Source organism: Crocuta crocuta, unplaced genomic scaffold (assembly GCF_008692635.1).
Source record: "Crocuta crocuta isolate KB4526 unplaced genomic scaffold, BGI_CrCroc_1.0 scaffold108, whole genome shotgun sequence".
NCBI classification, from domain to species: domain Eukaryota; kingdom Metazoa; phylum Chordata; class Mammalia; order Carnivora; family Hyaenidae; genus Crocuta; species Crocuta crocuta.
This window is the reverse complement of record NW_027532825.1, coordinates 5,129,246-5,153,680: the sequence shown is the minus strand read 5'-3', so window position 1 is coordinate 5,153,680 and position 24,435 is coordinate 5,129,246. Positions and strand designations below refer to the sequence as shown.

Genomic DNA, 24,435 nt, shown 5'->3' with positions numbered 1-24,435 from the left:
CTTGGCCCCTGTGGTCACCTGCCAAATCCCAGTGCGTCCCGAGTCTGCTGTCGTACAGGAAGGACAGTGCAGTAACTGTGCGGTGCCAGAGGGCACTCTTGGATGACTTTTATGCTTAGAAGCAAACACATTTGGGGCACCTGGCTGGCTCGGGCTCAGTACAGTGTATCAACTCTTGATCTCAGGGTTGTCAGTTCAAGCCCCACATTGGGTATTGAGATTGCTGAGAAATAAAGTCTTAAAAAAATTTTAACAGTCCATTTATTTAAAATTTGCCCCTAAGGCTTTTTAAAAATTTATTATTATTATTATTTTTTAGAGACAGAGAGAGAGAGCTCATGTGAGCGAGGTGCAGAGGGAGAGAGAGTGTGGAGTCCAACGCAGCGCTTGAACTCTCGAATTGTGAGATCATGGCCTGAGCCAAAGAGGGAGCCACCCTGGAGATCTGCCCCTAATAAATGATGTAGAGACAACCAACTACTTGGACAGATATTAAATCAAGGGCGCCTGGGGGGCTCAGTCGGTTAAGTGTCTGACTTCAGCCTAGGTCATGGTCTCACTGTTCATGAGATCAAGCCCCGTGTCGGGCTCTGTGATGACAGCTCAGAGCCTGAAGCTGCTTCAGATCCTGTGCCTCTCTCTCTCTCCGCCCCTCCTCTGCTCATGCTTTGTCTCTCTCAAAAATAAACATTAAAAACTATTTTTAAAAAACATGAAATTCGACCTGTATCTCACGCCACCTGCAGTGAGAAGGATCAATCAGAGATCTAAACATGAACAAATAGAGCCGTACAGACACCAAAAGAAAACATAATGTGAATGATTTCTTTCAGAACCTGGGCATAACGAATGAATTTCTAGCTAGGACTCAAAAGCTAAAAGTAACTGAAAACAAGTTGATAAATTTTATTATTAAAAAAAAAAACCTTCTATGATGCAAAAAAACCCCCAATGTAAACAAAGTAAAAAATTTAGAAATATATAGAAAAAATAAACTTGAAAGAGATATGGGGATATATGAATAGTTCAACAAAAAAGGAGGTAATGACCTTTAAACATGAAAAAATGCTCAAATGACAAATATAAATTGCCACTGTTTATCTTTTTCCTAATTTTCCATCAGCTTGAAATTTCTCGCAATAAAAACTATGGATGGGCGCCTGGGTGGCTCAGTCAGTGAAGCATCTGACTCTTGCCTTCGGCTCAGGTCATGATCTCATGATCCATTGGTTCAAGCCCTGCGTCCGGCTCTGTGCTGACAGCTTGGAGCCTGCTTGGGATTCTCTCTCTCTCTCTCTCTCTCTGCCCCTCCCCCTCCTGCTCTCTCCCTCTCAAACTAAAACAAAACAAAACAAAAGAAACCTATTTTAAAAAAAGTCAAAGCAAAGATTTTCAAACTGCCAGTGACAATCTGAAGTTGGAAAGTCCGTTCTGGAAAGAAACACGGAGCTCACAGTGTCCAGGTCTCAGGGGAAAACACATCCCACAGAAACGTGAAAACAGGAGACAGGTGAGCCGGACGGACGCCAATGCCCGTGAGAGGACCACAGACCCAGGATCAGCTGGGCCCGTGTGCTTCTGGGGTATGGGCTCCCCGAAGCGACCAGCCTGCTTCTTGCCGTCTGGGGGAACAGACTCGGAAGCCTAAGCAGGCAGGATCGGTCCAGAAGGACCCTGCCCTGCCCACTGACGGCCCGGAGGGGGTGGGGCGGTCCCGGGGCTGCAGGGAGGCCGTCGAATCACGGCCCCCAACGTGGGGGGACAGAGCAACACACAGGAGAGGCAAACACAGGTGCCAGGAGGACAGCCAGCAGAGACCCGGGGTTCAGGGAAGTCCCCCCAAAGAGGAGCGAGTCCCGCGTTCTGACCTCTCAGAGAACCGGCTGGGACAAACAGGTGCACCACGGGCTCATCCCAGGCGTACACCTTTTTCACGAGAAAATCAGAAGGAGTAGGCTTCTCGGAGAACCTAGGAGGGAAAAGCAAAGCGATACGTCTAGTTTTGTTTTGCTCTTTTCCTGTTGCGGGCCTTCGTCATGCGATGCTGTGCAAGGACAACGAAGATGTGGGCGGGACCCGCGGGGCCCCGTGCATGTCCCCTGGCAGCACCGGGCTCTCAGGGAGAACTACACACTCTCCCCCGTCACTGCCGCTGCGCTAAAAACAGACACTTCGTCCAAAACAAGGACCGTACCCAGCGCAGTGTGCGGGGACACGGGGCGCGGCACACGAGCTGGTGCTGACGCCGGCGGCCGGAACGGGCGGGCCGAGGCGGCGAGGCAGGCCCAGCGCACCGTTTTTGCCTCTGACTTTAGAAGAAAGAAGGGAAAATCGAAAACAAGAAAAGAGACCTGCGGGGGCGCCTGGGGGCTCCGTCGGTTAAGCGTCCGACTTGGGCTCAGGCGTGACCTCGCGGTTCGTGAGTTAGCGCCCCGCGTCGGGCTCTGTGCTGACAGCGGGGAGCCTGCTTGGGATTATCTCTCCCTCTCTCTCTCTCTCTGCCCCTCTGCCTCAAAACAAAGAAAATTTATAAAAAAGTATATAATGTGAATTTCACTCCCTAGATTTTCGCAGGGACTTCCTTGCTGGCTGGAAAGGAAGCCCGGCTTCCCCCACAACACACCTTAGGAGCACCATGACCCGGAACGCTCTTGGGACGGGCCTGGAGAATTCTATCCTTATCTGCAGAGACTCCTGGGGGGTTTCGGGACGCCCGGAGAACTGATGAAAATTCACTTTCTCCCGAAGCAACACAAACGTCGTCCTGTGTCTCATCTCACCCTGTGGCCACACGGAAAGCGAGGTCAGCAGAATTCGCACGTGGAAAAGTCAAGGCGCATAAGGCCGGCGCGGCCTCTGTGGAGTCGCAGCTGGACGAGTGCGCCTCACCAGGCCGTCTTCCTCCCCGAACTCCACGGCCACGGGCTCCCTCAGCTGCCGCCTGCTGACGGGTCTCCTGCTGGAGCAGGCGCACAGGGACAGGGCGACGAGCGGGCCCATCTGCGGAGACAGGAGCGCCTGGGAGCGGGGCCGCAGTGCTGGGCGCCCGGCAGCTGGGGGCGCGTGGAGAGGCGCGGCTCCCTCCCTGGCTAGGACGGCAGGGTCGCCTGATCACTCTTACTGCAGTAACAGCTGCCCAAGTCTCTAGGTAGTTTTGTTTTTCACTCTAGCAGCTGGCACAGAGCAGCAGCAGGTCGTAGATGGTCGGGAAGGCACAGCTAGGTGTGCAGAAGACACCCCGACAGCTGCGCTGTGTCGCCGCATCCCACCCTCTCTGTGCCCCAGATACGTAGTGGGCACACGGCGCACGCGCTTCGCTCTTTGCATAAAATCTCCCAGTTGGTAAAAGCCCCCGACTGACATAATGTTAACCAGCGACACATGGGTCTATGATTCACTGAAATCACCAGCGAGCGGGTCTCCTTGTGTAACATGCAGATACGTTTCCATTTAGGTGGCCGTGAATACGCTGGTTTGAGTACATACATCAAACCTCACGTCCTGCCTGGAACGACTCCTCTCTCCTCCTCTGTGGACTCCGCGTAGCAGCAGGTCCCGTGCGTGAAGCCTCCCGGGGAGCAGGCACCCTGGATGTCTGCTCGCGCACCTCCCCACACGTGACTCTCCCTATAGAACTGCCTGCGGCGTGCGGGAAAAATCACTCTGAGCTCTGTTTCCTTACTGCCTGTTAATCTGAATGATTTTCACGGGCTGACTGGCCATGTCTATTTCCCTAAGAAAATAACAACAGGTTGGTGTTTTCTCAGATGAGCATTCTTCACCAAGACTAGCTGTACATCGTCCACTGCTGCATTCAGTCGTCAGACCTTTACCGGGTGCCCGAGCCGAGGGTGGGGGGTGTGGGACACACAGAGCACGTGGATTCTGCCCCCAGCCCCTGTGACGCTGGGGCCCTGCGGGGGGTTCCGGATGCAGGAGGTGAAGCCGGGGCTCCCAGAATCGCCAAGAGCTGGCCCCTCCTCTGCCGACGCCCCCCGAGAACCCAGCGGCCACCTCGCTGCCTCAGCCTCGATGGGCTGGTGAGGTGAGCGTGGAAGAAAAGAGCTACAGTCTAGCTGGCCCCGGGCAGCTCCTTCTCAAGTCTCACTGGGTTAAATTCTTCATTCGATTTGCAGAAACAGGTTAAAATACCGAGTGGGCCCGGGTCCCAGGATCCCAGGGAGACCTAGTTTCACTAAAAGCTTCTTCTGAGAAAACTAGAGCCAAGAGCACGTCCTGAGTGGCTGGCTCTCAGACCTGAATGCACCGTGCCACACGGACCCCGCTCGTCAGCCACAGCGCAATCACGGCCCGATGGAGGCGCTCGTTGGAAGGGACGGGTCGTGTGGGTCACGTGCCGTGTGGTACCTGGCCAGGAGCTTGTCCCCCCGGATACGGGTTCTTCTTGAAGAACATGAGCTGGCTGATGTAGCACGGGCTCCGCGTCTGCCCCGCCAGGTCTCCGGGTAAATGCACCCGCACGGAGCCCAGGCTCCGCACGGCGCCCTGACGGTCCCGACGAAGCAGTGTGCGGAACTCCATCTGCCCGGCGCGGACATGGAGCTCGGGCTCCCTGGTGACAGAGAGACGGTCCTGGAACAGCAGAGTCAACCGTTCACAGCGCGAATGAGTACACGGTCTCGAGTCCGGAAGCAGGGGAGAGGCAGAAGGTAACGGAAAGCGTGGCACGACTCAAGGTAGTTTGGACACGCTGGCCCGAGAAGCATTTCGATACAGGGATGGGAGCACCACATGACAATGACACACACCCTGTTTTCTTTGGTCTGGGCGCCTGTGCCTGCGACATCTGACTCACTTTGGGACAACTGCTATCCTTCTACCGGGTTCTTAGCCCATCCAGAAGGAGCCTCGATCCTGCGTGGTCTTGCTGTGTGGACCAAAGTGCGTGTCTTGGGGTTTTGAGCAGGGTGGGTGTGAGGTGAGCAGCTCGTGTTTCTAGATGCATAGTTGCTAATTGTGGTTGCTATGGGGAGGGGGGAACTGGATGGGCACCTGTGTCTTTCTCATTTCCCAAGTTAAGCCAGCAGGTCTGGACGGGAGGGATCAGGGGGCTGCCTTTCACATTAGCGCACGTTAGAAATCGCTTGTGTTACTTCACTCTGCTCCTTGAGAAGCAGAAAGTGTGCTGAGAAGTACCGTGTCCAAGTCAGGCGCCGCCCCAGACACCCCCAGGGGACTCCACCAAAACACACAGGCAGGAACAGACCAGTGTCATCGGGGACACTACAGCGTTTGCATCAAACGCTCGAAACTCAAAACAAAAATCTCCAACGATGCCCACGAGCACCGAGAACAAGCCACATGGAACCTCAGGAGGCAGTTACGCTCTCGGTGTCTAGGAGCAGCTAGGGGAGGGGACGGCTGTCACCAACCAACACAAAGTCTGACTCACCAACAAGAGGCCCGAGATGACCTCAATGCCCTTGTCTTGAAGGAAGCCCGCGTTCCTCGGCGTCTCCTGGTCGGACACGTCCCAGACGGTGGACACCACCAGGATGAGCTCAAGCATCGTCCCCTCGGCCACCGCGGGCCTCCCCGAGAGTGGGCTCGGAGCCAGGAGCGCCCGGGCCGACTCGAGGATGAGAGCAGCACTCGTGAAGCTTACCTGCGGGAGGAGGGAAGGCGTAAGCCCGTCTCCCCACACCTGCCTCCTCCGTCGCCTCTGGAAATGGTGAATGCGGCACCAGGGCTCCAGACAGTGGGGTTCAAGCCCGGGCTCCGCCTCTAGCGGACGATCAGCCAACTTCCTGGGTGCCAGCTTTCTCTCTGGTCTCCAGTTTCCTGACCCATGAAACGACCAGAGAAATAAGGGTCTCGAACAGCCGTTATGCGAAGATGCTACTTGGTCTGAACCCAGCGACCGCTGCGCAAACCCTCTAATGGCTCCCCAAGAATGGAGCTCTCTCCCGGCAGTGCCTTTCCCTGCGTCTGCTGGCAAAATCCTACTTTTCTCTCTCTTTTCCTAAACCCCTAATAGGGACCATTTTCAGACATACACGAAAACAGAATAACCCAGCTGTGGCCGTTACCTATAGGCAACAGATTTCATAACCCTCCTCCGGCTTCTAAGAAGAGATTTAAAAGCAAATCTCATTGTTTCTACTATTTCGACCCACAAATACGTCAGTACGTACTGTTGATGTGAGGACTCTTCCTGAAGACGTGCTCACAACGCCATTACCACATCAAACAGGATTAATCCTGATTCTTTCCCACGTAGGTTTTAAAATCAAATTCAAATGTTTACCAGCAAAGCATTCTGTCTCACCGCCTGTGTGTCTGGAGCTCTCTGCCCCGCCTCCCTACAGACCTGCACTCCGTCCCTCCTCCCTACGGGACCTGCGCTCCATCCCTCCTCCCTACGGGACCTGCGCTCCGCCCCCTCCTCCCTATGGGACCTGGCATATTTACCGAAGTGTGTCTGTTCATGCTTTCAGTGTCGGTCACGGGTGCCCCAAAGATAGCACTGGGTCACCGCCTTGTGCCCTGGAGCCCCAACCAATCACCAAGTAAATGGATATCAATGAAATGAAATTAGGATTCTACTTTCTGACAGCCATGCTTGTTTCACCAAAATGTGGCTTGGAAACACTTCCTGGTGTCAAGCTTTCACCAGCGAGGAAATGAAACTAGTCTGGAAACACTATTAAGGTACCACACACAAAGTATTTAACAGAATTGAAATAATTTCTTATTTCAAAACAAACGCTTTAGAGAATATATTATGTCCACTTACTGGCCATTTTATTTTTGTTTATTTTGAGAGAGAGAGAGCGAGAGAGAGAGAGAATGAGCAAGGAAGGGGCAGAGAGAGAATCCCAAGCAGGCTCTGAGCGGTCTCAAACCACGAGATCATGACCTGAAATGAAACCAAGAGTTGGGTGCTTAACGAACTGAGCCCCGCAGGTGCCTCCGCACTGGCCACTTTTTAATCAACGCTACCGGAAATGGTTTCTGCCAATGACAGTCCCGCTAAGGTCTGCCCACACCGCGGTCGGGACCGCGGCAGACCCGGGGTGCACAGACGGGTGGGGGCCACGCAGATGTCTTTGGTGTCCACCAGTGTCTCCCTCCGGCCCTAGGGGAGTGATTCCAATCCCGGGTGCCCGGAGCCCAGGAGCAGCCCTGGGAGGGGACCTCCCCGGGGGGACGTGAGGGGGTGCGGGGTGGCACTTTCGGGCAATGTCCTCGACGAGCGGCGCCCCTTCTCCGTGCCTGTCTCCAGCCTGGGAGGTGTCGGGACACGGGCTGAGAGGGGCCGGTGTCCCCATGTCACCCCGAGAAGCCCACCCGCTGATGCCTGTGTGGGATGCGTGCGTGACGGGGACAGACCGCGGCTGGGTCTTGACCCAACCCTGTGTGAGATCCTAGCAGGCTAAGCCATCTGGAGGTGGGAGACAGATGTGCAGACAGTGACTTCCAGGCAGAGGCGCTGTCACGTACGGATTTGTCCGGAACAAGTGAGCCCCGTCTGCAAGCCCTGGGGAGCCTGCTGAGAAGGCACCACGTGAGCCTCGCCTGGGGCAGAAAACAGTATCTTCCCAGGACAAGGGGCAGGAACATTCCAGGCTGAGGCAGAACATACTGTTTCAGGGGTGCAAGGAATACTCAGTGACAGGAGCATGGCGGGTGGCCACGGAAGGTGCGGGACGGAGCCCAGAGGACGCGGAGCGGGTGAAGCCCGGGCACGAGGCGCGGGAGAACCGACTTTGTCCTCAGGGTGCCGGGAAGCCCCCAGTGCCTTAAAGGCTGCGAGCATCGCCGGCTGAAGTGTCTTCTGAGGTCAGTCCAGGCAGGCGTGGGGGTGTGTCCCTGCTGGCGCTGGCCTTCCTCCCCACGTGTGGTCACGCCGGAGCAGCGCAAGGAGGTGCACGTGCAACTCAGGCCGGAGGGAGGAGATGGGGACGTGCATCCACATCCTCACTCGGTCCCTTGTCCCTGCCACGTGTGTCTGGGCTGGGCTATGGGTGCACAGGAATGCAAGGGGCCTGCATTCATGGGAATGTTCTGGGGGCACGGAGCACAGTGAGGGAGGTGGGGAGCGCAGTGGGGGAGGCGGANACACTCAGGGGTTATATGGAGGAGTCTGCAACTCCTGGGCAGGACTAGGTAGAGACAACAGTTCAGCTTCATCACTTGAATTAATGGAAAAAGGCAGTGATGAGACCCCTGTCCCCCAGGAGGGAGCCAGTGCAGGAGCCCGTGTACACCCACCAGGCAGAGGAGAAGGGAGGCGCCCACAGTGGTCACAGACAAAGAGGCTGTCCCCAGAGGGGGGCCTGGGGGGATTGTGCAGGCGCCGGGTCAGGAGCGGGCTCTGTGCAGGGCGGGGCGGCAGCCGGATCCTGTGTGTGAGCCCTAGCGGGCAGGGAGCACCACAAGGCCACGCCTGCCTCCTGCAGAGGGGGGGCGCCTGGGCGGCNGGGGGCGGGTGGGGGGGGCGGTGAGGCAGCCCTGGACGGGACTCAGCATGAATAGGGGTAAGCCCTCCTGGCGATGGGGCTTCCCTGCCAGGGCACGGGGGGCCCGGAAGACCGGCTGGGCTGCAGCTCTCTCTGCGGGCTGGCGCAGACAACCTTGGTGGGGGTCTCCTCTCCCCTCCCAGCGAGCAGGCAGCGAGAACACCGGGGAAGGGGGGCGTGGGGCCAGAGATCGGAGAAGAAAGGAGGTGCGGAGCGGGAGAACCCAGCACCCCGATTAATAACAGAGACCAGAAGGATGTGTGGCATGGAAGACACTGTCATAATCCACCTCCACTTTGGGTGTTCAAACTTCTGAACTGGGGAGACGCTCCTACCTGGTGATCTGGGACGCACCGTGCGGCTCCGGTGAATTCCGGGAGAAGTCCCGTGTCCAACTCAAGCCTCACCCCTGCACCATACGCTCTTCGTGAACGGACGGAGACCCTCCCGGGGAGGCGCAAGAGCAGGAACACACCCTTGGCAGGAGACAGCACTCACCTTGTGAGGGAAGCGCAGAAGGTCCCTGAACAGGAGAATGGAGTCAAGCATGTCTTCCTGCCCCCGAGGAAAGAGCAAGCGGAAGGGAGAGGAGGGGAAAGGGAGCGTTACTGATGCAATTTAGAGCCGCACAGTTTGCCGTGGGCTCCTTCCTGCAGCTGGAGCGGATCCCGGGGGTCTGAGCCCAGAGACCGTGGAGGGACCCAGGGTCCCCTTGACCAGAGTTTCCCAGGAGGGCAGTGTGTCCTCCCCCAGCCCACCCGGAGCCTAACTGCGGGGGAAGGAGGAGGGCGGGGCTCAGGGAAGCTGGGGATGGGGCCAGACAGTCCATCTGGTCCCCTTCTTGACCGTGCTTTGTAAGGAAGACGGCTTGCTGGTGAGCGGGGCCTGAGCGTGCCCCGCCCCCGACGGTACCTGATCCTCGGAAGGCAGTCCACACGCGGAAGAAATCAGCGCATCCTGTATTCTGGACCACTGGCCACACGGGGGACTGCTGTCGTCCGCAGCCCAGCGACTCAGGACCCTGGTGATCATGGCGATATAGTTTCTGGCTTCGGTGTAACTGCGCATCAGCTGAAGGGTGGACAGCTGCTTCAGGCTGGAATTATAGCTGAAGGAAATTGGGGCGTTACCAGGATTGCTCTGACACGCTGGGGACCTCTCCAGCCTGCCTACCAACACAGGGGTCCTTGTAAGAGCTTCTTGGGGAGCTCGAGGCACACAGAGAATGGCTCAGAGCAGAGATGGCCTGTGCAAGAGAAACTGAGAAGACACACTGAGGCAACACATCAGAATTGCAGACCACCCTTGATCTCTGCCTAAAGAGAACGACAGAGACGCATCGTGGGAAACAAGGGGCGTGGTGTGGGGCTGGACAGACCCTGCATGGCCGCCGCAGGCTGAAGGTTTGCACACAGCTGACAGCAGAGCTGGAAGACAGCACCTAGAACCACAGCGCGGCCAGCACTCCGACCATAGCACATGTCGTTATCCCCGACTACATGCCATGGTTAAGGGGTCGGTGCCCAGGGCGCAAGATAAACGCGAGTACAGAGATCAGTCCAGGTAATAAACCACAGCAACAGACGAGGGACCAAGCGCACGTGATCCTCTCGATGGATCTAACAAAGCACAGACAAAATCCAACACCCTTTCATGGTAAAAATAGCCCAGAGCTAGGAACAGGAGGGAATTTTTCAACCTGAAGAACCACATCGTTGGGGAAGCTACGGCTGAGATCACACTAAATGTTTGGGAATGCTCCCCCGCCAGGATCGGAAGCAACACCGGGATTTCCACACTGGCCACTTCTACTCACCACTGAACTGGGAATCTAAGCAGTGCAGTGAAGCCAGAAATAAGTTATCCAGATTGGAAAGGAAGGAGTAAAATTCTATCTGCAGATACCATGCTCTTCTACGTAGAAACACCCAAAGAATGCACTCAAAAACTATTAGAACAAATAAGCGAGTTTAGCCGGGCCGTGGGACACAACTGTGTATCTCTACACTAGCAATTAAAATCCAAACTAAGAAACAAAGAAAACAACTTGATTTACAATAGCTTTAAAAAGAATGAAATGCTTATAATTAAATTTAACAAACACATTCAATACCTGTTCCCTGGAAACTAGACGATGTTGCTGAAAGGAATGAAGATCTAAGTAAAGGGAAAACTTTGCTCAGACATCAGAAGGCTTCGTATTCTCCATATGAATATTCTCAATTCTCAATATGACGATCTGTAGAATGACTCAAGGTAATCCCTATAAAAATCCCAGGTGGCTTTTTGCAGAAATTGACAAAATAATACCCAGGAGATCCTGGATCACCAAAAAATTTTGGAAAAAGAACAAAGTTAGTGGATCGATGCGTCCCGATTTCAACACTCACCTCAAAGCCACAGCAGGTAGGACAGTGTGGCTGTGGCGTGAAAGGAGACAGAGACGAACGGAGCAGACACTGAGACCCCACAGCACTTCGGGTCAAGTGATTGTTGACCAAGGGACTCAGACAATCTAATGGGCTAAGATGGGCCTTCTGAACACACAGTGCTGGAAGGACCAGGCATCTGCGTGTGGAAAAGCGAACCTGGAGCCCTACCTCACACCACACACATAAGTGAGCTCCACGTGGGTCACAGAGCTCAGCCTAAGAGAGAAAACTAGGAACTTCCTACAAGAGAAACACGAGATTAAGTTCTACACATACCAAGGGCACCAGCAATAAGAGAGAAATTAGTAGAATTAGGAGGCTGAACCTCATGAAAATGAAACACTTTTATATTTCTTTTTTTTTTTAAATGTTTATTTGTTTTAAGAAGGCAGGAGCAGAGAGAGAGAAAAAGAGAGAGAGAGGGAGAGAGAGAATCCCAAGCAGGCTCCATGCTGCCAGCACAGAGCCCGACACTGGGCTCGATCCCGCCAACTGGGAGATCAGGGCCTGAGCCGAGATCGAGAGTGAGAGCTAACCCGACGGAGCCCCCAGCGCCCGGGACTGTGCTCTGTGAATGGAGAGCGAGTAGCTCGCAGACGGTTTCTCAGCACGACGATTCCCTTGGTTCATCCTGAGAAGACGGGCCCCGGGAGCCACCGTTTACACCGCCCCCCCGAGGAAAGGCAGGCGCGCTGGGGCCTGTGTGCCGCTCACTCACATGTCCTCATCCGGGCAGAGGCCCCGGTGGAGACGGGGCAGCACAGTCACGGCCACGGCGCACGGCTGCACCCGGGAGCCCGCGCCGTCTGTGATCTCGGTGGACAGCACCACTGGAAGGGAACGTGGCAGAGGAGGGTCGCTGCGGACACCACCCCTCAGGACCCGGACTCTCCGCCACGCAGGCCTACGTGCCAGCCGTCACCAGGACGGTGACATCACCATCAACCACAACAGAGCGAGGTGTGAGCACGGAGCGTGGCTGCAGGGTACACGGAGGTCCGCTCGCCCCACGCCCCCGCACTCTCTCGTCTGACCTGCAGCCCGAGGCCACCGGTGAACGGGACCGGCCCCCCCGGGAGGGCTGGACCAGGGGGAACTGGGGCCCCAGGGAGCCCAGAGGACGGAAGCCACAGCCCGCAACGGGGGGGTCAGGTATTGGGGTAACATTTTAAGCAGCTCCTAAGTGATGTGCAGAGTCTGGAGAAAGGCAAAGAAGGAAGTCTGTGTGAAGTCACAGGAGCGTGGCCGGAAACGGCTTCTCCAGGGCATCAGGAACTCCGTCCTGTGGTGCAGGCCCAGGGTTTGGGGGGCGGAGGATGCTCACCATGAAGGCCACGGGCCCGGCCACTGGAGCCACGCAAAAGAGCAGAACACAGGCCTGCCAGGGGCCTTCATGGAAACATTTCAACCCAAAACACGGGGCCCAGGATTTGGGACTTTATTTTGAGGGTAATGGTCCCTGGACCCTGGCCACCCATCATCCCTACAAGCGAACCCTGGGCTCCCCCCCAGGACTCTGAGCCCCCAGATACAGGGTGGCCCCACTTCACCTGCAAGAGAGCCAGTTTAAGGAGATGCGGGGACCCCACTGCGGGTGACAGGGGCCCTTGGCTGCAGCGGGCGTGCTAGGGAAGCAGCCGGGAGAGCGGGTTCAGACGACCCCACCCCGACCCCTGCGGCTGTGGGACCTTCAGTCCGGAGATGGACGGGCTGGGATTAAGGATCTGTCCCACTGTGTTTATGCTGCCTGTGTTCCCGCTCATGGGAATCTCCGAGTCAGACACTCGTAGGAACTGATCGTCCCTGTGCTGACAACTGTTAACTCCTGTGTGGTCTTCGGGAATGACCTGGGTGACATCACACATTGACAGTGACTGCGGGCTGAAACATGGGTTTACAAATTCATCCAACACGGGAGTGCCTGGGTGGCTCAGTTGGTTGTGTCCAACTTCAGCTCAGGTCATCTCAGGGTTCCTGGGTTTGAGCCCTGCGTCGGGCTCTGTGCTGACAGCTCGGAACCTGGAACCTGCTTTGGATTCTGTGTCTCCCTGTCTCTCTGCCCCTGCCCTGCTTGCATTCTCTCTCTTTCAAAAGTAAATAAACATTAAAAAAAAATAAATCCATTCAGCACGTTGCTGAGGCCCTGCCCCGACGTCCTAGGTGGGCACGTACACAGCCCTGTGGTCTGCACACCCCTGCGGACGGCACGGGGTCCCACGTGGCCTGTGGGCAGGCGTCTGGTGAGAGGCACTGCCCCGTCCGAATCAAAGTGCAGGGCTTCGTGCCCAACACCAGGAAGCGAGGGAGCCCGGGGGGTGAGTGCCCGTTTGGAGGGAACTTTCCAGGAGACAGAAGGTGTGTGCAATTTCGTTCCGGAGGAAGTGACGAGGCAGTCCCTGGACACCACCTCCAGCCAGCGCTGTGCCCGTCACGGCACGCGGGAGACGTGCCCGTCCTAGTGGATTGGTGTCTGGCACATAACGCCTTTGCTCGGTGTGACTGACCTACAGCCAGGAGAAGGTGCACGTGCGTCCACCTGCGGGGCAGGAGGCTTTCCCGAACGAGGACGCTTTCTGGCTGGGGTTCAGGGAGCGGGGAGGTTCACGTAGACCGAGTGGACAAACTAATTGCAGACATCAGGCTGCATAATCTCATGTGGCTAGATCAAAGGTACATCTACATCAGGGACTTCAAACTTGCCTGCACGTCAGAATCATCCGGAAGGCTAAAAACCCATACTCTGTTAGTCCCAGAGATTGAGATTGAGGTTACTGGTATGGGTCCTGCAGATGGGGCCGCTTTCCTCAGTGGCGGGGTGTCTGATACCCACAGCGGAGACGGGCCGCTCGGGCTGGCTGGGAACGGGGCGGCCGGCCAGCACGGGGGCCGGGGAAGCCTCCAGCCCTGTGACCTCTTCTCGTTCTGAGAACGACACATACTCAACTCTGCATCCCTTACCCCTGTGTGTATTTCGCGGCCAGAGCCCCCCGATTTGGTTCTGCCTACAACCAGTGCAGGATTCACTGCACACCACACACTTCATCAGGAAACAAGGGCAGCTTGGTCTCAAACGTTTAATCCACACAAGACGTTCCCTGGCACTTAGCAACTGACACAAGATTTCGGCTACAATTTAAGACAGAAGAAGCTCATTTACATACAGTCGTGCTAATGTGGTCTCTGCACTAAAAAGTAGGTGATCCACTTCATCTAAAAAAGCATTAAACTTTTCGAGATGAATAAATAAGAACTTTCTAGATGCATAGTTTTAACATTTTGTTGTTTTTGGAAACCGCGGGGTGTGGGGAGGAAGGTTTAGAGTCGTAAGCAAGCGCAGCCAGCGACGTACACCCACGGCCTGACTGACCTTTATAGCCGTCCAAGGGTTCGCCCGCGGGCAGTGCAAAGTAGAGCTGGCTGTCCGTCCCACGGTACAAAGTGTGTCTGGACCCATTTCCTATCTGGTAACTGAACTCGTAACGAAAGTCCTAGGATCCGTTCCGGAGAGAGCAAAAAAGGTGTCTAGATGAACAACCTGAATCACGTCCCCAGAAGTACATGCCCCTGCCTCCCTCACTCCACCCAAGGGCGCGGTGTACACACAGGCCGGGGGCAGGTCCTAAGTTGGCGTCCCCCGAAGCACACGCTTGGGGTGACCCCCACCTGCGGGTCCCCCTCCCGGAGCCAAGAGGACCCCACACATGGCTGAGCCTGTCACTCAGGGCCGTGTGCTCGTCTGGCCTGGGGCCTCCCCAAAATCTCAGAGGTGCAGGTGGTCTGGGCCTCCTCGGGGTGAGGGGACACAGCAGATGGGAGATGGGGGGCTCGCAGCTTGTTCTTGGTGTGAGAACAGGGCATTTGGACAAACGAAGAGAGAGGGGCAGAGCAAGAAACAGACTCTTAACTACAGAGAACACACGGTGGCCACCAGAGGGGGTGGATGGGGGAACCGGTGATGGGGGTTCAGAATGCGCTTGTGATGAGCACCGGGTGTTGTGGAGAAATGTTGAATGAGGGGTGCCCGGGTGGTTCGTCAGTTAAGCGTCTGATTCTCAGTTTCGGCTCAGTTCATGATCTCCCAGTTCACGGGCTCGAGCCGCACATCGGGCTCTGTGCTGACAGTGCAGAGCCTGCTTGGGGTCCTCTCTCCCCCTCTCTCTGCGCCTCCTCAGCTTATTCTCACTCTCTCTTAAAATAAATAAACTTTAAAAAAATGTTGACTCACTATATTGTACACCTGAAACTAACTCTTTACGGTAACTATACTGGAATTAAAATAGAACCTTAATTTAAAAAAACCCAGGGCCTTTGCCTGGGCCACGAGGGAGGCCAGGATCCGACCCTCCAGGGACACAGTCTGTGGGTTCTGAGGGAGGGAGCAGGATCGGGGAAGGAATGGGTGGAGGGCACGGCCACGGCTCCCGCCCCTGGACCCCAAGGTCACCGTCCCCGAGGGCACGGCCACGGCTCCCGCCCCTGGACCCCAGGGTCACCATCCCCGAGGGCACGGCCACGGCTCCCGCCCCTGGACCCCAGGGTTGATGTCCCATGAGCTTTCCCGGGAGAGCTGGCTCTGACCCAGCCTTCGGACACACTGGGGGAGGCTGCGCGTACCGGTCTCCCCGACATGCAGAAGATGCTGAAGACGGTGTGCGCCTCGAGGCCGCGATGTGGCTGCACCTGACAGACCACGTCCCGTGGAGCTGGCCTGAGTGTCACGTAGAGCTGAGCTCGTCCCAGGAGGCCGTGCTTGGAAGCTGCAGAGGAGAGTGCGACTGGGAACGATGGCCGCGTGGCTACACGGTCGTGCACGGTCGCGGTGCGACCCCGTGTGATCCCCAGACAGAGGCATTGCGTCACCCGGGAACGTGCTAGACATTTGGACTGGGGCAGAGCTGGAGTGGGGGACGTGCGTGGGAGGCGGGGACCCCGCCGTGCAACACCTGCCATCTAGCACGTCCACAGGCCCTCACTGTGCAGGCAGCGACACCCCAGGCCCGGAGGGCGGGAGGCACACAAGGCAGATGGAAATCAGTCCTGGGCACAGACACTAAGGGACTCGGGACTCCAGCTCACTGCAGCCTCACCCCCAGGTCCTCTCGAAGCCTCAGCCACAAACACAGGCGAGTGTGGCTACTTGAATTTAGCACTGACACCATTTTAAGTGGCTTCTGTTAACCGCATTCATATGTAACTACCAGGGGGCCTCACGGGGAGGTCAGACACGTGCTCATGCCTGGGAGAAAGGGGGCCAGCGCCGAGTCCTACACTGGAAACGCACCGGGGGTGTCCCTGAGCCCCAAAGCGTGAGCACCCACCCAAACCCATCTGTAGTGTAAACTGTCAGACCCTTTGGGCTTCTAAAAATGGAACTAAGGACCTCTAGGGGGCGCCCGGGAGGCTCAGTCAGATGAGCGTCTGACTCCTGACCTCGGCTCAGGTGGTGATGTCACAGTTCCTGAGTTTGGGCCCTACACTGGGCTCTGTGCTGACGGCGTGGCATCTGCTTGAGATCCTCTCTCTCCCTCTCTCTCTGCTCCTCCCCCACTCGCTCGCTCGCTCTCAAAATGAATAAACTTAAATGAAAACAAAAACCTCTAGAAATGGGGCCGAATGTCCAAATAGGACCCCAAAGGCAGATGTCAGATCGAGTCATGCAAAGGCCAGAAGGGACATGGTGCAAGATGCAGGGTAAACACGGCGTGCGATCGACGAACAGCATCCACGGAGCAACAGACACACCACCTCGCTGGGTGTTAACGTGTGGAGAAGGTACCAACCAGTTTTCAGGGAAAGACCGGCTTTATGCACTCGTCTTGGACAAAATAAAATAAATGCACTCTAGTTTTGTGGGTTTAAGCAAACGCCTCAGCCGTTGCTGTGACTGAAACACCCACCTGATCCCTTAAGGATCAGAAACACACAAGGAGGTGACAATGAGCAGTGAGGGACCGTGGGGACGGAGGGAGGGTCAGGCCACTCGGGACACGAGCTTGGCAGACTCAGAAGGGGCTGCAGTTTCCAGAAAAAACACAACCGTGATGCAACCCCTCACATCCCCCAGGCCGGCCGCCCGCGTAACGTACCCACAGAGGCCTGCAGGACGTAGGTCTTCCCGGGGCTCAGTGAGAATGGCTTTATCGTCACGGTCTGTCCCGTGATACCTGCGGAGAAGAGGCCACGTGGAGGCCGTCACGGGCGGGCTCTGAAGGCAGGGGCGCGGGCAGACCCCCTGCACCTCCACAGGCAGAGGTGAGGCAGGCTCCTCCCTGCGGTGCCTCCAGATGCTCGACGCCCACCCTCTTTACGGAGCTGAGATCCACCGTCCGGGCTCCCCTGCCCGACAGCAGCACCCGAGTCGGGGTCCTGGGGGTGGGCCCGGGTCACACTGGGCTCCGAGGAAGAGCCAACGCTGGCGGGAGCTCACTCTGTACGGGTAGCAGTAGGTCCAGTCTCCAGCCGGGCTGGTTCCACTCTTAGTCTGTCCCTGGGGGGTGATTAAGGCAGTTCCAAGCAGGGGCGCCTGGGGCGCGCAGCCGGCTCTCCGGTCATTAGCTCTCAGTTTGTGTGATGCAGCCCCACGTGAGGCCCTGCCCTGACAGCACAGAGCTGCTGGAGAGTCTCTCTCCCCATCTCTGCCTGCCCCTCCCCTGCTCCTGCTCCTCTCTCTCTCTCAAAATGGATAAATATTTATAAAAGGAGACATTTCAAAGGCAGTTTTACATCGTGTGGGGCCCTGTGAAGCGTTTTGGAACCTGGGGTGACTGCTGCCCCCTGGTGACCGGGTCCCTTCCCTGGCAGGCAGAGGCTGACCCTGAGGGCGGAGGGACCCAAAATGCAGGCCTTCTCATCAGGGAACCACGGTGGGGGGGCGGGAGCGGAGGCAGCCATGAGACGACAGTGGGGGCACAAGGCCCCAGGGGCCCCCGCGAGAGGCGCGAGCCAGCACCGAGAGGAGCCAGTGCGTCACGAGCAGGGCCACCGTGCCCACCTCGTGGGGTGATCGTCCTCCGCGTGGGGGTCGTGGACTCGGCCTGGCAGGCTCCTCCCCCGTCTGCACACGGGGCTCCTGGGGGTACAGAGGCCAAGGCCGCCCGTATGCGGGGCGCCCACCTGGCGTCCCCAGACGGACGCACGCAAGGAGAAAAGGCGCCGTGACGCCAGCTACTTCTCCACCGAAAGGAAACGTGGCAGAAGAAACCCTTGTGGACAGGCCGCAAGTTCCGTGTGCATAGACGCTGTCCGTACCGGAGGCGGTGTAGCCGTGGAAGAGCGTGCGGCCCACGGGGGACTTGGGCCAGTCAGCCGTGAGAGGGGGCCCGGCGGCGGCCGCGGGGGGCAAGGGGCCCAGCAGGTTGTCCCCGTCAGCGCTGGGACTCGGGCCCGATCCCGGGAGGCTGCTGTCGGTCCCTGGGAAGACACGCCACGCGCTAAAGGAGAGGCGAGACGACGCCCCGCGGCGCGTCCCCGTGGATGACCGGGATTCGTGCTGCGCGGCACATCCGGTCCCTCCCGCCTGCCGCACGTGCTCAGCGACACTCTGTGTGTGACGCCGAGTGGACTGGGGCCGGGCCGCTAACCAGAGCGACGGGCCGCCTCCCGGAGCTCCCCGGGTGGGTCAGAGCACAGGACGCTGCCGGCCGGCCAGCTGAGTGCCGCGCACGCTGGCGGCGAGGAGACCGTGTGGGGCCCGAGGGAAGGGCTGTCTTAGAGCCCCGGACAGCGGTCCGGGAGGCCCAGGGGCCGGGGCACACGCATAACCCAGTAAACACTTCCGCAAGGTTGGAGGTGCGGCTGGAGGGGTGAGCAGGGGAAAGCAGGGAAATGAGGTGGGGGGGGCAGCGAGTGGCGGGAAGACACTGAGGCCTGGTGGGGGAGGAGGGCCTGNGGGGGGGGGGCGGGAGCACTGCCTGGCGACTGAGACGGAAGCGCTGAGAGAAGATACAGCGACACACAACCCTGGGGGTGGGCTCAGAACGGACTCACTGCCAGGAAGGGCAATTTTATGAATTCACTGTTTCTTCATCCAGTGGTATTTATTAGGCACCTACTGTTAGCAGGCAGGGAGCCCCTTAAACAACCGCTTAGAAAATGGGAGGGGGCGCAGAGAAGCTGACAGAAACCACAGACGGCGTAGAGGAGAAAGTCAAAGACAACAGAGCAGATTCAAGGACATTTAAATCCTCCGGGACCGCCTGGCTGTCCCACCCACAGACACGTCGTCCACAGACCATCTGACTGTTCTGCCCACAGACACGTCGTCCACAGACCANGCAGGGAGCCCCTTAAACAACCGCTTAGAAAATGGGAGGGGGCGCAGAGAAGCTGACAGAAACCACAGACGGCGTAGAGGAGAAAGTCAAAGACAACAGAGCAGATTCAAGGACATTTAAATCCTCTGGGACCGCCTGGCTGTCCCGCCCACAGACACGTCGTCCACGGACCATCTGACTGTTCTGCCCACAGACACGTCGTCCACTGACTACCCGGCTGTCCCGTCCTGGTCACAGACACGTCGTCCACGGACTGCCTGGCTGTCCCATCCTGGTCACAGACACGTCGTCCACTGACTACCTGGCTGTCCCGTCCTGGTCACAGACACGTCGTCCACGGACCGCCTGGCTGTCCCGCCCACAGACACGTCGTCCACAGACCGTCTGACGGTCCCGCCCACAGACACGTCGTCCACAGACCGTCTGACGGTCCCGCCCACAGACACGTCGTCCACTGACTACCCGGCTGTCCCGTCCTGGCCACAGACATGTCGTCCATGGACCGCCTGGCTGCCCTGCCCAGNACGGTCCCGCCCACAGACACGTTGTCCACTGACTACCCGGCTGTCCCGTCCTGGCCACAGACACGTCGTCCATGGACCGCCTGGTTGCCCTGCCCACAGACAATCGCCCGCTGACCACGTTCTCTCCGAGAACACGCTCCCTGCGTGCCAGGCCCTGGGATGGTGCGGCACACGGGTTTGCACCCGCCAGGGGAGCCTCCCTGATGAGCTAGAGCAGGACACGCAGGCAGGACAGCCGTGAGCCCCTGTGCACCTGCTTCAGGCGCGGCGAGGAGGGGGGTGATATAAGGTAAGAAGGTGGGATCGTCTAGAGGAAGGGGACGGAGGCGGCCAGAAGGGAGGAGGCGTGCCTAGACGACAAGTGCGGAAGGCCGGTGGGGGAGGTGTTTTTGGCAGACGACACCCTGGGGTCCGAGGTGTGGGAGGGGTCTGGGGCTTCCTGGGGGTTTCGGAAGCACAGGGAGCCCAAAGAGAAGTAGGTGAGCTAGAAATAAGGATTTGGGCAGCTGGTGCCGTGCAGGGGAACCTGGGCTTTTCCCTTCGTCTCCCGGAGCTCTCCACGGTCGCCATGCCGTGGGGCGGAGGAGCGGGTCTCGATTTCAGAGGTTAGAGCCGGGGGGACACGGGACCCGAGGAGCCCCAGAACGGGGGACAGGCACAGACTCACAGGCAGCAGTCTGTCTCCCTCTGGACGGCCCCGCCTCTTGGATATCACCGTAAAAGGCTTCGAAATCTACGTGAGAGGAGAAAACTGTAACAGGTCATTTAACGCCACAGACCCCCCCGGAATTAACACCCACCCTCCCGACAGAGCAAACGGGCCGCCCCAGTGTGTTTCTGGAGTCCACACCCGGTCCCGTGGGCGTCACCACCACAGGGGAGGAGACAGTGGAGCCCAGGCTCGGCCCTGAATGTGAAGGGACCGTGGCACTTACCAGAGGGGGAAGGAGGTGGGCCCTGGGCGGGCGGACTCCCTGGGGAGCCCCGGTCCCAGGGAGTCACTCCTGGTGCCGCAGCATCACCCGTGGCGGGAACCCGGCTCTGGCCGACCGTGGGCCCCGAGGAAGGATTCCCCGCGGCTGAAAGGCTGGGCTGGCCCGCGGTCTGTGGCGATGGCTCCCGTGAGGACAGCACCCCCGTCGTGTGGGGCTCTGGCCAGCTCGGCTCTGTGGATGGCGGGCTGCACGTCGGTGGCCTCGGAGCGGCCCCCAGGGCAGCGGAGCCCAGCAGCCCCACCGTCCTACAGAAGGGAACTTGAACACACGTGTGACAGTATCAGAACCTCGGAGCAGAAAAGCTACGTGGTTCAAGGTCTAGGGATTGCACCACATGCTGTAACAGACCTGCCGCGAATCTAAAAAGGACACGTACGGGAAAACTCGTGCAGCGCGGTTTTCACAGGGCGGCTGGCAATCCACCCCCGGGAAGCAGGCCACCGGCTGGTCCACGTGTCCCCCTGGGGCCCCGCCTGGCACGGGGCTTCCAGCGTGTTTGAGACAACGCGGGCACAGGGACTCGCTCCCGACCCTCGCCCACCTGTCAGAGTCTCGGCTCACAGCTCGAGCAAGCACTGGGGTAATTTACGAGAAAGGATGAACAGCAAACAGAAAAATTTCTGAGGACGTAAAAGACCATGCGTCCCTGTGGCCGGCTTTCACTCGCTGCCGTGACACGGCGAGATGCAGTGACCACAAAGACGAGGACAGTCCCTGGCTTTGCTGCAAGATGAACCTCGCAGGTCTGTGCCCCACATTCCTCTGGTACGTTCCCCACAGGCTTTGCCTCGGAAACGCTTAGCTACTGCGGGGGTGTGAAGGGGCGCCCACGGCCCGTGTCTCCGTGTCCCCCCAGCTGTGAGGGCAGCACAGAAAGAAGTGTGAGTCTGTGAGGGCTTGTCATGAGCTTCTGTCCGGGAGCAGCGCACGCAGCTCGGAAAGAAAAACCTTTCTGTCTGCCATTCGCTGCCATCTCTCTGATCACGTACACCACCGGTGGGAACCCGTGGCCCTCCTGGCTCAAACCCAGCGGCCACGGCACCTGCAGGGCACCTCTCACCCTGAGCCGGCCTTTCCTTCTCCTGGCATCCCACGTACCATTGCCGCCGCCCTGGTAGCACCCGGACCCACTTTCCCACCCAAGAGAGCTGGGCCAGCGGGCTGTGATCCCCGGGTCCCGCCCCGGGCCAGCGGGCTGTGATCCCCGCGTCCCGCCCTGGCCAGCGGGCTGTGAGGCCCCGCGTCCCACCCCGGTTAACAGACAGAGAGGCAGTGAGCTCACCTTCCACACCAGTCCCTTCTGTCGCGTTGACTAGGAAGAGGTCCCAGGAGTAGGAAAGCCCAGACACCTCGCCGCAGCCTTCGCACTCAGCCTCCAGACAAAGTTCTTCGTTCCAGTTGACGAAGACGTCTCTGAAGTTGACCCAGGAGATGTGGACAAATCTGACGTGCAAAGCGGTTTGGAGGTTTCAGGTAAAGGACCTCCAGAGCGGCCGAGCCCACACCCAGCTCCACCCAGCTCGACCTGATGATGGGTGGGTCCCAGGAGGCAAATTCACTGAGCTCAGAGAGGGTGGGTGATCCCTCCAGGTCACATAGCTTGGGGCAGGCACCCTGGCCTGTGGCCCCACAGCCCCCAAACTCCTTCCCCAGGCTCCTCCGCCGACCAGCACCCACCAACACACGCCTTGAGGAACACCATTCCTTAGGACGTTACGGGTGGTTAGGGATTGCCACCCTGAGCCTGATGTGACTGGTTTCTGTTCTGTGGGACTCGACTCAGGGGGCCCTCAGGAGGCCAAGGTGGAGAGACCCCCCCCCCCAGCATGTATGCTGTGCCGGCGTTCCCCACGTGTCAGACCACAGCCCCCGCACACGGCCCCCAGCGCAGGTGACTCGGGTGGCGGGAGCACAGCACACAGGGCTGCACAGAACGCAGGGCCGCACAGAACGCAGGGCCACGCAGCCTCCTCGAGGGGCCTCAGGCCAGGCTGTCCCCGTGTGTGTGCCTATGTGCGCCTGCGTGTAAGTGGTCACGTCTCTCTCCACGCACGGCGGGCAGGTGCCTGCGGGGTAGGGACGGGGCGGACGTGGGCGTGGGAGGCCCATCAGGCCCCAGGCTGCCCAGGGACGGGGTCCACAGGGGCCCGGGTAATGCCTGACGGGACTGACAGAACACGGTGAGGGTCCTCAAATAAATTCTTCATCTTGGAGTAGCAGCATCATATAGTACATTGTATGTTTAAAATACAAGTGTCTAATTTATTAGCATAATTTAAAAGACGGCCCAAGGTTTGCAGTCCTGGCATTCCTTCACCTAAAGAATTTTTTTTAAGTAGGCTCCACACCCAACGTGGGCCTTGAACTCACAACCCGGAGATCTGGAGTCACGTGCTCCGCTGACTGACCCCACTGGGCACCCCCCTTCCTTCACCTTTATCACATATCACGACTGGAAAACAAGGCAGGCAGCCTGGGTCTGTGTGGACCTCAGAGAAGGGCCCACTCCCGTCTGCTGACACTTAGTTCTCACGGCTTTGAACCTGAACCCCTCGGGGGGGCGGGGGGCGCGCCTATCATGGTAGTCGGCCTGACCTTGGTGCCATGGCTCACATCCTCTCCTTTGTGTTAGTCCTGCCAGGCAATTTGCTTCCTCCTCCAGGAAGCCTTCCAGAACCTGCCCTGCTACCCACACTTCTCACCACATGTTTCCACACGTGACAGTGGCAACTACCCAGACCCGGGGAGGTTGACTGAAGCGGCAGTGGGGCACGCCCGCCTCTGTGGTCCTGGCGCTGAGTGGGGCCCTCACTCAGGTACCAGTGTGGCCCCCGTGGTCACGGCATCTCTCTGCTCCTTCACCTGCACCGCCCCCACGCGGTCACCTGGCCTGGCCTGGCAAGGCCCCGAAGGCCCTGGGCAGAGGCCCTGGGACGTCCTAACCTCCTTCCAGTCTCAGCCCCGAGTCCCGGACATGGGGCCCTCCCGCCTGGAGCCCCCTAGCCTCCTACTAGCCTCGGCCCCGAGCCCGGACGTGGGGCCTTCCTGCTTGGACCCCCAGGTGTCCGCAATAGCCTGGCGGACTCTGCCCCGGGGCCAGCGGACCGCGGGGTCCCCCAGCCCCCCCCAGTGAGCCCCGTTTCTCCTGGGCAGCAGGGATCCCCTGGGGTCCCGGCTCCCAGCAGGGCAGGGCACGGAAGGGTGCCCCCTGGGGCCTGCATGGTGGGAGCTCGGGGCAGGACGCACCTGAGCGCCGGGTCGGGGCGAGTGGACAGGAACACCTGTGCCTCTGAAGAGTTCCGGCTGCCGCTGGACACCGTCAGTGTCACGAGGAACTGGTCACAGCAGGTGCTCAGAGAGCCCGCGGGGAAGGAAAGGGCGGGGGCCCCGGCGTCCAGGCCGTGTGGAGAGGAGGCGGCGAAGCAGGGGTGCCCGGGGGCGCTGGCTGCGGTGCATTTCCAGTGATACCTGCGGGAGAGGCCACCATGGCGCTGACCACACCTGCTCCGGCCCGTCAGGTGGCCACCCCGGGTCACTCGGTGGGCTTTCCCAGGGCCCAGGGGAGCGGGTGGGCAGGGGGATGCGAGGTTTCCCTGGCGCGCTGATGCAGGGAGGGTGGGGGTCCAAAGCGGGAGTGGTCCCGCCAGGTGCTCACCTGGCTTCCTGGGCCGGGACATGAGCACCAGGCGCTGCCCCGTGCTCAGCGCTCTGCACTCATGATACCCGGG

The 24,435-nt window shown here is 58.8% G+C and overlaps 1 protein-coding gene across 1 annotated transcript in view; it reads right to left on the bottom strand.

Moving 5' to 3' along the window:
- PKD1L1 (polycystin 1 like 1, transient receptor potential channel interacting) overlaps positions 1 to 24,435 on the bottom strand; it is a 113,198-nt gene that overhangs the window by 36,518 nt on the left and 52,245 nt on the right. The window contains 16 exon segments of the mRNA XM_077781152.1: positions 1,869 to 1,969; positions 2,624 to 2,781; positions 2,890 to 3,000; positions 4,369 to 4,593; positions 5,414 to 5,626; positions 8,982 to 9,038; positions 9,396 to 9,591; positions 11,634 to 11,745; positions 14,283 to 14,403; positions 15,530 to 15,672; positions 17,002 to 17,079; positions 18,164 to 18,325; positions 20,380 to 20,445; positions 20,648 to 20,965; positions 21,990 to 22,150; positions 23,954 to 24,175. Coding sequence (XP_077637278.1) covers positions 1,869 to 1,969; positions 2,624 to 2,781; positions 2,890 to 3,000; positions 4,369 to 4,593; positions 5,414 to 5,626; positions 8,982 to 9,038; positions 9,396 to 9,591; positions 11,634 to 11,745; positions 14,283 to 14,403; positions 15,530 to 15,672; positions 17,002 to 17,079; positions 18,164 to 18,325; positions 20,380 to 20,445; positions 20,648 to 20,965; positions 21,990 to 22,150; positions 23,954 to 24,175 — 2,444 coding nt within the window.